Raw genomic sequence first — 15,907 nt, 5'->3', positions numbered from 1 at the left:
TCTTTATTTTTACTATTTTGCTTATCTGGTGTTGATTCCATTGAAATGTTGGCTATAAAATACAGTTCGGTAACAAAGCTTTGATTTCTCAAAATCTGACTGTAGGTCCTGGTGACTTCACTTTGTCCCGGTGGTACAGTATTAGATTGTTGGCGTGGCAGGTCATAAGAGTTTTTATCTAGCTAGTTGCAAGCACCATTTGTCTGATAACAAACGTTCATATCATTCTCTCTTGCCCAACATCATTTTTGGATTTTCTGTCAGGAATGACTGGAATGTACACACTCATATTTGTTGCTTTTCATGTTTCTTGATCTCTTCAGGTCTTTTGTCTATGGCAAATGCCGGACCCAACACAAATGGATCACAGTTTTTTATAACTACAAGTGTTACAACCTGGTAAGTACATACAATTGAAGTTACTTAATGGGAACAGTACCATTAGACCTGTAAATTCTCAGTCAATTAACTGAAATCAGTCAATTCATCAAATTCAAATATTTTAAAGAAGGAAAGAAAGACTTGAATAAATAAAGAATTCATGAATCGTAGTCGAATGACCATAAAGTTATTTAGGAATGTTCCACAGCGCTATGCATAGCTCATGGACCATTTATATTAACGATGGATATATTGCCAAGGCTAAGCGACGCTTTTTAGAATTGCTGTGTGTTTTCACACAGCCTTCGTGAAATTATTTTTTCACTTTCCAAACCTGTCGTGATTCCAATGGTAGCCAATTTTAACCGAGCTGCTGAGCGATAAATTTCACTGTTTCGTCTAAGCCAAAATTGACCACATTTACATGGAGGGAATTAAAAGTATGACAAAGAAAAATTCGAAAACAGGAAGGGCGTTATGTAGACACCTTCAAATCAAAAGTTAAATGATTGCTACAAGCACATCTTGATTGCCTCATATTGTAAACAAACTGGTTGACCGTTTCTAGTTTCTTCACTGATTGGTTACCTAATTATAAGGAACAATGGTAAGTAGCTTAATTAATTCCCGCGCAAATTAGTTTTCTGCCATTGATTTGCTCAAGCGAGCTTGCTGTTTACTATTCATTTCAATTCTTTGGATTTTTCCATTACGAATTATGAAGTGCTGTTTACTATACATTTCAATTCTTTGTATTTTTCCGTTACGAATTACGAAGAGGTTCAGTCAATTTTTATAGAGCTCATTTACAGGTCTATACCATTATGCAGAAATTCTGGGTGGGGTTCCTACCTCCCATAGCGGGCAGGGAGGTACTTGCTGTGTCTTTTATCCCCTCTTATCTGTTTTCCAATTGCTTTCTGTCTTTGTCTTGGAATGAGATTGTTTGGTTTTGTCCTGACCTTGGTCACAGTCCTTGGCTGAGAGGGAAACAGTCAAATGTATAGTTATAGTTTTGGGAGATGATATTTTTTTCCTTGTAAATCATCTCTCTGTTGTTATGCATAGTATTATGTTTAGTTTACACATTATATTATATGATTGGTAAACATTTGAGTGTGTTCCTCTTAGTTGGGACCTGTGCTTGTGTCTGGATGAGACTTTTAGTGATCTCAAACTAAGTACTTTGATAGTGTGCTTTTGGAATCTACACCTGTTTCTTTTTTGAACCAACTCCCCTTTGTCTTCCCTTTTCTCGGATGCTTTATTGTAATTCTATAACTTTTTACTATCCCATTTTCTTTCTTTTTACTGGCGCTGATATGACCTTAATGTGTTGCAAGCGCCGTAAAACCCTTAAAAACATAAAAACAAACATTATGCAGAAATTGTTCCAATTTAGGGACGCTTCATTCAACCAATTTTGCTGATGGCTTCATAATTGGAACAACTTATCAAGACTATGAACATGCTTATTGTGATGTGGTATATAGCATCCCTATCATTAATCTGTTGAAACTATCAATATTACATGCGTTTACCAATGATGTCAAATGTTGAGAGAACAACTGAAATATAGACATGTAACTCGTCCACATCTGTCCCTATTCGAACCAGTCCATTTTGTCTTTAGACATTCTGATAATCTTTATAATAAAAAATGTTCCTTTTCAAATTCTTTCCAACACAATACCAGATTGATGTGTTGAGTCACACATTTATTCCCTATTATTTGAACCATTCCCCTACGTCCTAATTTTTCTTGAGTACTTTAATTGTAATTCTAGAATTTTTTCTCTATCCCATTTTCTTGGTAACAACAAGAGATGAAGTGAGTAGAAAAGTGCCAGAAGACAACAGAGAATAACAATTTTTCGTGGTGGTGATGGGGTTTGAACCCGCTACCTTATCAGTACGACAACTCCGCCTGGCCGGTGAGAGTGTGACTCTACCGTATGAGCTATCCATGATCCCATAAAAAATCGTATCTAACTCAGGTCATTCAATACTAGAGCTCTCTCTCTCACCGACTACTGGAGATCGCGGGTCCAACACACACAACCCCCGCGAAGCCAGTTGGCCAGCAATTAAGCATAATAGCCAATATTCTCAACACAAACATATAAGATAGAAACAAAAACAATTGAGACATTGAGTATGCTCCGGTATATGGGGTGAAATTTTAATTCAGAAAAGTGAATGGAGCAGGCACTTATGTTGGTAACAACAAGAGATGAAGTGAGTAGAAAAGTGCCAGAAGACAACAGAGAATAAAACTTTTTTTCTTGCTTTTGCGTTCATATGACCTCAATTTGTAGTGCGGCTATGTGATCTTGTGGCATGAAACTCACTTTCAGATCGGAAGGTCCTGGGTTTCAGCCTTGCTCAGCGCATAGTTGAGTCCTTGGAAAAGGCTCTTTACTCACATTCTCTCACCATACTCAAATGAGTACCTGGGCGTTAACAGCGTTGCCTCTGTCCAAAAATTGTAATATCGCCTAATAGGCGTAATGTCATGCCCTACATGTTAATTGTTGCTGCTGGCCAGGGACCCATTGTAAAGTGCTTTTTTAGCACGTATAATAATGGATATTGCGCTATATAAAAGCTCCAAGTTTTTTTGTTTTTTAAGTAAGTGCCATAAAACCCTTATAAACAAAAAAAATTAATCAAGGAACATATTCCATATTTCAATGGTATATTTATATATTTCTCCCCTCCCCTATTTTTTCTTACATACAGGCTCAATGGTAAACATGTTGTCTTCGGAGAAGTTACTAAAGGCATGGACGTTGTCAGGCAAATAGAAAAAATGGGCTCCAGTAATGGGAAGACATCAAAGAAGATTATGATCTCAGATTGTGGCGTTCTCTAAGATGTTCAGTCTTAACTGCCTCATCCTCCATTTTTACTCTTTTTTTTTCTTTGTTGAAGAATACATAATAAATTGATGTCACGAAACAGTTCAGTCATTTATTTAAAAAATATTTTTACCTTTGAAACAAATCAGTCATATTTTTGTTTTACCATTTTTTTGTTTCAAGTGTTGGAAATAAAGAATAGTATATACAATATTGAGAGTTGTTTCTTTTTTCACATTTTAAAAAGTGATGGAATCACTTCTCTCTTGCCCAACATCATTTTTGGATTTCCTGTCTGGAATGTCCTTACTCATATTTGTTGCTTTTCATGTTTGATCGACTGTCAAATTAAATATTTAGGCCAATGAAACTTTCATTGTCTAGGTGAATACTTGCCTGCTGAAAGCTACTGACTGTAAAAAAGTATTTAACAACTTAAAAATTTAGAAAACAAAGCAACAGAACTAAAGAATTTAAAGAGCAAAGAGGCTTTTCTGTTTTTATTAAAAACCAAATCTCCAAATTATAACCGTTTCACACAATAAAAAATAACCCAAACAAATGATAATTTGTATAGCACAATAACCACTAAAAAAAGGGCTCAAATCGCTTTACAGGAGGTCCTTAAACAATACTTAGGGCTAGACATGATGCCTCTCGGGTTAAAAATTCAAATTATTTTTTTTGACAGAGACAACCGTGTAATAGCCAGGTACCCATTTTACACTTGAATAGGGTGACAGAATGTGAGTAAAGAGAATTTTCCAAGTTCTTAATTGTTCACTGCTCAGAGCGAGTCTCGGAAGACATTTTGGTCACAAGGTGAACAATAGTCACACTTATAGCAATGCTTCCATTTTCTAAGGCAATGACAATTCACCATTCTTTGTTTTTAAAGAGTTTTATGGCGCTTGTGACACTTTAGGTCATTTCAGTGCCAGTAAAAGGAAGAAAACAAAAGCACACAAAAAAGTAAAACAAAAGGGAATGGTACAAATAGCTGTTGCCCAGAAAAATACCACTGCATCCGTATATATGCAGTGTCATAATTTTGCCTTCCGCATTTCATCGCTTATTTCATCCTTTGTCGCATATTTTGTCAAAACCTTTTAAAAAATCAGATTGTTTGGCTATTTTTTTTTGTCATCACCTGGCATATGATTTGTGAATGAGAGGGATATATAATAGTAGTGTAGATTAATGTATTAATAAATTGAAGCATTATCGAAAATACATTGCTTTACACGAACTCTAATGAATGAATGAATGAATATGACTGCACTGTCTATATGAACACTTGCTGTGTGTGTTACATCGAGTGTGTCAGTCTGTTTCTATTAATCCAGTTGTTTCCATAAATCTCTGTCCAGTGCAAGTGCTCTTTCATGTCACCATTGTGTGTAAATATAAAAGGAATTCACAGATCACCATCTGTCTTTGTCTGGAGGAGACGATCTCACACACCATCAGTCCATTGTATGGCCTATCAAGAGCATTCATTGATTGCTGATTGAAAAGCAAGCGTTCTCGTTCGCTACATGTATGGGATATCATTGGTCAAAGAGTAAGCGTTTTTCATTGGCTATGTGTCGTACAAGTATGGGATATCATTGGCTAAAAATCAAGGTTTTTCATTGGCTATGAGGACAAATTTCATTGTTAAAACAGCTAACAGTTTCATTGGACCAGGCATTTCATTGTCGCTATTTAGGGTTTTTGCCAAAATATATGTCGCTAGGTATAGAGAGGTTTTTATTACTATAAATATAGAGGGGGGAAAAAATCCGGACATGGCAACCATGTCGGTACCTATAACGATTGTCGTAAATAGGTTGCACTGTAGCTGCTGGGTGGGGTTCCTGACCACCCATCGTGGGCAGGGGGGTACATACTGTCTCTTCTATCCCCTTATATCTATTTTCCAACATGCTTTCTGTCTTTGTCTTGGAATGAGGTTACTTGGTTTTGTCCTGGCCCTGGCCGGAGTTTTTTTTTGACTGCTTTATTCCATAATTAAAACTCACTCACCAAAATGAAATAACAATATTAATCTTCAAACTATCTAGACCACAAAACAAAATGGCCCCTACTTATATACAATATTCAAGTGGTTAGCGTGAACTTTTCTATTTATTAGCAGTAATATGAACCTGATGTTTGGTTTGTAGGGGTTTTAGGGCACCAGCAACAATTATTGTTGTCATTTCAGTGAAAAGAAAGTTCTAGGTCTAAAGTTGCACCAAAGAAAAAGTCAGACAGGGAACTACACTCGCATGGTTTCCTCAAACTCCTCTGGGCATGTAAAAGAGTTCAAGGAAATTGTATATTGCCATAACAACTTGAGAAGAAAACAACTATACATTTAGCTGCCTCCCTCAAAGCTAAGGATCCCTTCCAGGACCAGTAAAAAAAGAGAAATGTCAATCCAGATGGGGTGAGAGAAGACAGAAATTGCCTATATCATATTTCAGAGGTCTAAGGATCCAATATTTATTTAAATTCATAACCGCAAGCTAATCATGGTGCATGTCATTGAAATTGGAAACAACAGCGAGGTAATAAGTGTAAGAAGAATGGGTGTTGGTGTGTGTGTTTATGTATGTAGCAAACTGTATACACACAGTTGCAATGATCACGCGACATGCTACAAGTACAAGCTGGTATTGCATCATTGATCAAAATCACCAAAAAGTGTAATTAATTATTTTTATGCTGGCTCAGTGAAATTAGTTCAAGGTTAAAATTTGTTCAAGGAGGAAATGGAAAGATAAAGAAAATAAGTTTAAAAATTGGGATATCAAATGAATATGAGGAACAGGAAACTGTATTTCAAATAGTGAACAGAGGATACCACTCCAATTCCATCAATGTGACTAATCTTGATATTACTATAACCTAAAAATCCCATCCAAGCACAAGCAGAGGATACTACTATACTACTATGAACGATACACTCAATATTCACATAGTACAATAAATTCAAAACTAAAAGCTCTGAAAATACAAAACAGAGCGATGATTTTGAAAGAACCAATATCATCTTAATCTTACTATAACTTTCAAGGTTACACATAGTTTTGTATGTTGGTATGTTATATCCGGTTGGCGGATGTTGTGACTATTTTAGCTAAAAGCACAACACCAATAAGGAAGAGGATATAAAACAGTGAAAGTGACCTCTCTACCACTACCAGAGAGGTTAGAAGATACATCCAGAATATGAAGATGAGGTTACCAATTACCAACATCATTTATCATCATCAGCAGCAGCATCCTCCCCATCGTCATAAAAGCCGATTTAAAGCAGAATCAATCTTCTTTTCAATCTCAGACAACAGATGGGGATTGTAGAGTTCTGTCTTTTTTTTAATCTGGAAATTGAAGGATTTGCAAATAAAAATGTATATATCTTGTTAGAGTTAGAGCCAGTTTGATATCAATTTAAGATTTTTTAAAAATCCTGTTCTAGTTCAGTAGAAAATTAGAGGACATCTGCTCTAGTAACACAGTATATGCCACACACATAGTCACAGGGAGCTTCTATAAAGCTTAGATTTTGACAAAACGTCTATTTCAGCAAAATGCTATCTGCTCAGATAGCCTCTAGTAGTTAGTGCAGACCACCTAAACGCAAGGTCATATGGAGATTCGATGAGCGTATATTTAGACAAAGCGTGCATTTAAGTTTTCAGTATGAGAAACTTTTAAGTTACTGGGAACAAGCAGACTAAGAGCAATCGTGTATATCATATAACACATTTAATAATTAAAGGGATTAACCATAGAATGAACAGTGTCAGATTGAAAAGAAACTGGTGTCTCCAGTGCCAGGAAAAAAATACTTTTTAGTCCTTACACCGGATCATCTTATATAAACATCTCCTTGAGGACCTAAGACGGAATTACACTGGATCAAGAGGCTGAGACAAGCTAGTGATCATCAAAGTGCCTCCAAAACCTTTTGTTTGTGATTTTACCAATGCAGCGGTCATTGCAGACCACTCTTTCTGAGTCTAAATTGCCAAAGGTTTCCTGAATTTATTGTCACTAGGTGCTCATTCCCAGGTATCACAGGAGTAACCATCACAGGTCCTCAAGGAGATGTTGACCCATGCTTATGGCTATGGAATCTACACCACTGCCATGTACATAAGTATTTGACAAATCTGAACTATAACTTTTACACATTCAAAGCAATTAATTTTATATAAAATTTACAACAATAGAAAGCGCAATCTCTGTCCAGTCAATTGATTCCTACTAACATATCAATTTACTTAAGAAGTATTTTGAATGGTAGTTCAAAGCATAGGTTCCAAAAAATCGATCTTGTAAAGTTGTAAAAATTTGCATCTGGCTGCTATTAGAATTCTATTTCAAGAATAAAGCATGAAATCAGCGTGAGTAGACAATAGTGAGGTGACTATTAGCCATAGGAATTAAAGCTAGCTGTAAACCAAGACTTATATTGTACGCCGGGTCATACCTGATGGAGTCGCAATGATTTTAAAAAATGTATTGTTTACAGATGAAGCATCTTTTCAAATCAACCAAAACTACCATGGAGGTTTGTGTCATGAGTAAAAACTGTGAATGCTACAACTTAGCTAATAACATGCAAACCGTGGATATGGCACTGTAATGGTATGGGGCCGTGTTTTAAATGGAATGAAAACCCCTTAGAGTAAAATGTAGACTGACTGATGAGACTTATTTTCAGAACATTATTGATAACCATGTTGTTTACTGAAAATCATCCAGAAACAACTTTGATGTAGTATAATGCCCCACCACATCAAGCTCACATTACCACAAACTTCCTTGAAAATTCTAATATCCCCACTCTTCTCTGACCTGCAGTTTCTCCAGACCTGAAGCACATGGGCAAACACGAAAAAAGAACAAAGGAATATAAACAACGGGCAAACAACTCAGATGATTTGTTAAACATTTTGGTAGATATGGAATCAACTTGATGAACAATTTATTTTTATACTTACACTTACAAGCCCAATGCCAAAAAGAATAAAAGTGTAAAGAAAACTGATAGGAGCCAAAAAAAAGTACTAATCACAAAAGGTTTGTACTAAATATAAACATTTAATCATTAATTTACGCATTTTCCCTCTTTATTATGTTTGCATGAATGAATTTGATGTTTTGTTCGTTGACTTCTGTCTAACTTTGTTCACTTTAAAACAGACATTGCATATTTGGTATCATATTGCTTGGCATGAGTACACTGAGATAGGCTGCAACATTTCTACAAAAGGCATTGAAAATTTAATAAATGGGCCGAAAATGATGGAAACTTACTTTAGATATAATTGTTTCAATATCTTTGATTTCCAAAGATTCCCAGTCAGAATTGCTCAAAGCTGTCAAAAAACTGTTGGCATATGTAGCTGTCCACATTTCATCTGACACTGACATCTGTAAATAAATACAGTGATTACAAAGATATTATGTATATATACAGTCCACTCCGGAATATCGCAACACCTTGGGATCAGCAAAAATGTTACGATTAACCGAATTTGAGTTTTCTGTCGACTTGCAACATTTTCCCTCTGAGTTTACATGGGCTTGGGACCATCCATAGCTGCGGTATCAGGTTGATTTCAGATAAAATGATGGGACATTTTTTTCACCACCACTTGTAAGTTTTTGTAGCAATTTTGATTTGACCACTGATCATCAGTTTCATACCATATATGGTAAACTTAAACCAGTTGTTGTAAATACACTTAGTCCACCACAGACTGAGCATTTTGATTGACATTGACACAAAAACCATATGGCAACCATGTATGGATTTTGACAACACTGCGTGGCATTTACCCCTCTGAGTGGTATTTCAGAGATAGTTCAACTAGACTCTATTTGTGAGATCTTTCCATGGACGGAACAGGTAGTGGTCAGGGGGAATCTGTGGATGCCGCTGTTGGTAATTAATTGCTGCAATATTTCGTGGTATTGCTCAGTTGCTAACATGAATATGAAAATTGTTCCCTCACCACAATCAAAGCAAGGGTTTCTTTCATATGCCATGTTTGCACAAGAACACAGATGTTCACCGGATGTTCACATCTACTTTTAATATGTATTAATTAAAGTCCATGCAATGCTCATGATGAGTTTTGAATATCAAAATTTTTATTGAAGTGCTCCACAATTTACAAGCACTTAACATTGTTACATTTACATCTTACGGTATTTAAAAAAAAACAACTAGGTATTACATGCAATAATATTAAATTTGGACTGATGTTTAGAAAAACAATAATTTATTTTTTAAATGAAAACAATAAAGTGAAAGAGGCTGTCATTGTTTCCCTGGCTATTCCAATGTGTATTATAATATAAGACCATAAATATCCATAAATGCGCCCACAGGACATAGCATTGCCTGATATCAGTTAACCTCCACTGACCTCAGACAGGTAGTTTTTTGTTTTTTTGTTTTTAAGGGTTTTACGGCGCTTGCAACACATTTAGGTTATATCAGCGCCAGTAAAAAGGAAGAAAATGGGATAGTAAAAAGTTCTAGAATTACAATTAAAGCACCCAAGAAAAAGTAAGACAAAGGGGAACTGAGAACAAATAGGGATCAGATGTAGATTCCAAGAGCATACCACCAATGTACTTAGTTTGAAATCACCTACAAGTCTCATCCAGACACAAGCACAAAACCCAACAAAGAGGAACACACTCAAATACTTACATTATACATTCAAAATAAAAATAATAATACATAACAGAGAGATGATTTACAAGGAAAAAAAGATCATCTCCCAAAACAATAACTATGCATTTGACTGTTTCCCTCCCAGCTAGTATTCCGGCCAGGGCCAGGACAAAACCAAGTAATCTCATTCCGAGACAAAGACAGAAAGCATGTTGGAAAACAGATATAAGGGGATAGAAGACACAGTATGTACCTCCCTGCCCGCTATGGGAGGTCAGGATCCCCACCCAGTCAGACAGGTAGTTAATGGGGAAGGTTAATGGACCCTTGAGAGTTCCATCCGCTGATAATCTTCTTTTGCTGTGGTTCCAAATGAACTGGTGCTGAATCCACGCAGGGTAGTAAACATGCACTCTGATTGGTCGGTAACAAAGTGATCTCATTGGGAGGGGAAAGCGATTTTTATTGTTTAAGAGTACAAGATGACGATGGTAGGGTATCAAGCATCGGTTTCAACTGCAGTTTGTTTCTATAATGATGTCAATAACAGGGGTTTTACCTAAATGTATGTCGCTATTTGGGGTTTTTTATTACTAATAATATAAAGCAAAAATTTGGGACCAGAGGTCAATGTCGCTATCCAGGGGTGTCGTTATCCAGAGATTGCACTGTATTATCATTATTATTATTATTATTATTATTATTATTATTATTATTATTATTATTATTATTATTATTATTTATTATTATTATTATTACTAATATTATAATAATTATTATTATTAATATCATCATCATTAAATCATCATCGTTGTCATCGTTGTCTTCATCATCATCATCATCATCATCATCATCATCATCATCATCATCATCATCTATTATTATTATTATTATTATTATTATTATTATTATTATTATTATTATTATTATTATTATTATTATTATTATATTATTATTATTAATATTATCATTATTATTATTATTATTATTATTATTATTATTATTATTATTATTATTATTATTATTATTATTATTATTATTATTATTATTATTATTATTATTATTATTATTATTATTATTATTATTATTATTATTATTATTATTATTATTATTATTATTATTATTATTATTATCATTAATAATAATATCATTACAATTATCATTATCATCATCATCATAATCATTTCATTTGTTTTATCAAAACACAGTATTGATGCTGGTTAAATCTAGCATTAAAACACGTTTTGATATGGAATATAGACCGTAACAAAAGACACTCATTAACTATCTGCTATTTAAGTTATGTATTGATATTTGTAAGACAGCTTTAAGAGAAAATAATATATGAATTTTTACCAGAGTGTACATTTGTAAGTCGACTTGACATAAGCTGGTATCTTCTTTTTTGGTGATGATATTCTCTATCAGCAATGATATCCAAGGGTTGTGCACAAATTGTAAAGCTAAAAAATAAAGATAAGAATTGATTGATAAAAAAATAATGTTTACATTCAACCTACAAAAAGAGAAATGACAAAATTAGTTTGTGCAAAATTGCAAGGTGGAAAGATTGATAACAAATTGATTTTTGCGTTTAAGGCACAACCATTCTATTTTAGGCTTCCTCACAACGAAGATATCAAACTGCTCCATTTCTCCACAGAAAAAAAACCAACTAAAACTTCTTTTAATATAGTAAAAGAGAAACAGCCTTGGTTAAATGTCTGTGTTTGTATTTGTTTGAGTTATGTCCCCTGTTAACAACCAAAATAAAAGACGGTGTTCATCTTGATACTATAATTTAAATTATTACAATTGTGACAAGGAAAATCTGAAAATATCCTAATATTTACAATTGAAAAACATTATTTTTCATCCTGGTCTGTACATTTCTTGTATTTCTTCTCTTTTTTGCGACAGTAGAGTATCTCGCCTCACCTTAGAATCATGACATTCACCCAATTGACATCCTACCTGGAATTTGACTGCGAATCTCACTCATTGATCAATATGAGTATCTCAACTGCAGAAACCTTTTTATTGAATATGATATTGAAGATGAGAACAGAAAAATAGCTCTTCTACTGGCATACCGTGGAGACGATCTGGGAGGCACTCCCAGAATTGGAAACTCTTAACAAGTATCCATTCACAAAGCTAGTAAATGTTTTAAATAGCTACTTCAACATCAAAACAAGCACAGAGATGCCAAGGAACTCATTATGTCACAGATTCAATTGATAACTTTTACACATCCTGCGACAGCTCGCTCAAACCTGTGCTTTCAGGATTGCTGAAGATGAAATAAAATCACAGCTGATCACTGGGTGCAAGTCATTAAGAATTCGAGAAAAAGGACTTACTACCCCAACAATGAGCCTTCAAGAGCTTCTTCAGTTTGCTCGCACCATGGACATGGCACAGGAAACATAGCAAAACAGATACTATGAATGACACTACTGAAAAGATGAACATGCATCAAACACAAATCACCAAAACACTCGAAACATTCACAACAATCACAAGTAAAATGTCGGAATTGTGGAAGAGACTGGCCACATCCAGGAGGACAAAAACATTGTCCTGCATTCAACAAGGCATGTCAGAAATGTGAAAAACTAAATCTTTTTGCAACTGTTTCCAGAAGTGAGTCTCAACAGCCACCTGCCTAAAGACAAACCAGCCACAGATTCAAGCATTACCCATTCTTCAGGCACAATTCAAGGAGACATGCTCAGAACATAGATAAAAATATCACCCATTCATATCTGGAAGACTATATGTCTTCAAAACCAAAAGAAACAAGAAGATGCCTGTCTTTGAAGTAAAAGTGGACACACAACATGTGATTAAATCTCTCACAGACTCTGGAGCCAGCATCAATATCTTCAACGTAAATGACTTTATAATAAAATTGTCCCAGCACCAAAGCTGTCAAAATGCACATCAAATGTCTTCGCATATTCCCAAGAAACTCTTTTGACCATCCTCAGGAAATTTTTGACCTCAAGAATAGAAATTGCTGTCATGGATACATCTTAATTCTTGGTTGGGAAGATTGCTAACAGCTTTCCATACTGAAACAAGTGAAGTCCATCAATGAAGAAAATTCTAATGCTGCAAAATTTGTAGCTGAATTTCCAGAACTCTTCCTGGAAGTAGGCAAACTGAAGGATGAGGATCAATAATGATGTGCCACCTGTAGCTCAGTGGTACAGAAGAATTCCTTTCCACATGCGCAAACAATTTAAGGATTACCTGGACAAAGAAGAACAAATGGACATAATAATAGAGAAATTCGTGTTTGCAGTGACATGCGAGCTCCAAACAAAGCAAATTTGATGGATAATCTTGAGAAAAACCAAAGAAAGGAATATGTATATATATAATATATATATATATATATATATATATATATATATATATATATATATATATATATATATATTACATATATTTATGAGTGTAGGTGGGTACTTGTAGGTATATATATAAAATATATACAGTGCACTCTGGATTAGTCGACGTTGCTTAAATTGATTTTTACCCATGTCGATTTTTTTTTGGTCCCTCCCCCTTCCTCCTATGTAACATTAGTAATAAAAAAATCACTCCACATAAGTCAATGTCGCTGAAATCGATGTTCTTATCACTCATGACCACAATAAAATCACAAATAAACAAGTATTTTCATTGGTTAAAAAATCTACCAGTTAGAATTTTCATTGGTTAAGAATATCCGCGATTGATTGGCGCATACCAATGTGACGTAGGTGCTTTGCCTGATGTCCGTGCTCAATGCACATAAGCAGTATCGGATAGTTTTGATTTATCCATCTCACATATTACATGGTCACAACTTAAGTCAAGATTTTTAAAAATATATATATCCCAGGCCTATCTAATGACCTCGCAATTGAATCAAGAATTCAACTCAAGTCTACGACTACAATGACAAACAGACAATTGACAATCCTATCACTGAAAAGAAAGATCGGGCTGATCGATGCAGTTGAAAAGTCTAGCAAGTGACAGAAAATCATCAATTCAGCCAATTCAGTTTCAATGATTTACAAGAAGCATGACCACGATAGGGACCTTTACTTCTCTGGCCAATTCAATGCGACCAAGCAATGTCAGCGAAAAGCGCATCATGAAGGGTCATGCCTATTACGGATTTGCTTGCTTTGCTCACGCATTTTTGCTCATTTGGTTACACTCCGGTTAAGTTGATTTTTGGTTAAGTCGATTTTTTTCCCTGTTCCCCTGGGCATCATCTTATCCGGAGTCTACTGTACTAAGTAGAAACCAAAAATATTCGAAAATTTACAAGTAATAATAACAAAACATTAAGTTAATTCTTGCCATATTTAATTTTTTTAATGCTTTATTGGTTAAGAAACTATGCCATATGCCAAATGCGTATAAAAATCACAATATTGAAAGTTTCCAAATTTGCGTCTGGTGTTAACAGTGTGTGATATGAGTGTAAGAAGCTATCGTGTCTAGTGGAAAAACAAATGACCAATCGGGACAAAGTCTGGAATAAGTTTATTGGTTCTAATGATGCTACATAATTTTCAATATGAGCAGAAATCATATTCAATTTATTTCCAAAGATGAACAGCCTCCAATGTACTCTGACTTGAATCCCATGGACTACAACAGCATTTAGGAATCGATGGTTTATATGGGTGCTACGTTTTACACACAGAGTCAATTAAAAATATATGGAATTGACTCACTATTCAAGACATTAAATATCAATTGGATTATTGGAAAAAAAATTTACAGATCAGTTATAAAGAAAATTGAGGGATCGAAAGATCACATTAACATTTGAGAATTACGTCCAAAATCTTCAATATGGCTTTTTTGCAGTGTATTTATTAAAACGATAGTGGAATTAAAATTTTCAATTTATTTTCTTGAAAAATTGTATGCGTTAATTTGAATAATTGGGTTTGATTGTGGTAAAATTTCAAACTTGTTTAATTTATAGCCTGGAAATTGCAGGCTTCTAAACTTTTCCTTCTTTTTTTTCTCTCACCCAGTATATACAATATATATTCTGGATGGACAATCCTCTCGTGAATGTAGAAATTCATATGCTATTCATAGTAGTTCTTAAATATCAACCCTTTGAGAGAAAGAGACAGAGAGTAGGGAGAGAGAGAGAGAGAGAGAGAGAGAGAGAGAGAGAGAGAGAGAGAGAGAGAGAGAGAGAGAGAGAGAGAGAGAGAGAAAGAGAGAGAGAGAGAGAGAGAGAGAGAGAGGGAGAGAGAGAGAGAGAGAAAGAGAGAGAGAGAGAGAGAGAGAGAGAGAGAGAGAGAGAGAGAGAGAGAGAGGCAGATAGACAGGTAGAGAGTGAAGGGGAGGGGTTGGATTATTAAAGGCAATTAAGCCGTATTGTTTTATTAGTAGATTAATCTTGTAATTCAATATTGACATGCAAAAATTCTCTTGTTAAACTCACATGCTTCAGGCTTTATTGCAAAGGTAATGTCCAATACGTCAATAGCTATTTCTTTTTCTGGTAAAGTCTCCTGAAAAAAACCCAATAAAACAACCTTTAAAAAAAATGTTCATCAAAGTGTACAATGTTTTTAATTAAAAAATCAGAATTTAAGCAAAGCTGAACTGCTATTGTATAGCAACATTTCTTTTATTATAACAAGAAAAGCAACATGTACTGGACAAATATAAAGGTAATGAAAAAAAATGATATATGATATTATGGTCTATACTGTTTGCAGAAATAAGAGATTTTTTTTAAAAAGCTAGTAGAAATCGTTAAAAAAAATTAAAGTAACCTCATCTTGAAATACATCATCAATTTGGGTCTTTGATTAACTTGTGGTTTATACACTAGCAAGAGATTTCTGAATGAAAGTTCAAGTCAAGATGCCTCTACGCATAGACACACGCACCCCCCCCCCCCCATAGACACATAAACAATTTATGATTATATATATAT

General features: G+C 34.6%; 2 protein-coding genes across 2 annotated transcripts in view; one reads left to right on the top strand and one right to left on the bottom strand.

Moving 5' to 3' along the window:
- The window catches only part of LOC144972901 (uncharacterized), a 28,220-nt gene extending 24,767 nt beyond the window's left edge, over positions 1–3,453 (top strand). Inside the window, exons 5-6 of the mRNA XM_078914698.1 lie at positions 324–399; positions 3,124–3,453. Of these exons, the coding sequence (XP_078770824.1) occupies positions 324–399; positions 3,124–3,256 (209 nt within the window). The 3' untranslated portion in view covers positions 3,257–3,453. The remainder of the gene's footprint in view (positions 1–323; positions 400–3,123) is intronic.
- Positions 3,454–11,320: 7,867 nt separating this feature from the next.
- The window catches only part of LOC144973940 (uncharacterized), a 46,258-nt gene continuing 41,671 nt past the window's right edge, over positions 11,321–15,907 (bottom strand). Inside the window, exons 21-22 of the mRNA XM_078916829.1 lie at positions 15,407–15,476; positions 11,321–11,393 (exon numbers count right to left, since the gene is read on the bottom strand). Of these exons, the coding sequence (XP_078772955.1) occupies positions 15,445–15,476 (32 nt within the window). The 3' untranslated portion in view covers positions 11,321–11,393; positions 15,407–15,444. The remainder of the gene's footprint in view (positions 11,394–15,406; positions 15,477–15,907) is intronic.

The sequence above is a fragment of the Berghia stephanieae genome, chromosome 5, assembly GCF_034508935.2.
Source record: "Berghia stephanieae isolate SIO BIC M18660-M18661 chromosome 5, UCSD_Bste_1.3, whole genome shotgun sequence".
NCBI lineage: Eukaryota > Metazoa > Mollusca > Gastropoda > Nudibranchia > Aeolidiidae > Berghia > Berghia stephanieae.
This window is presented reverse-complemented; position numbering and strand designations above follow the sequence as displayed.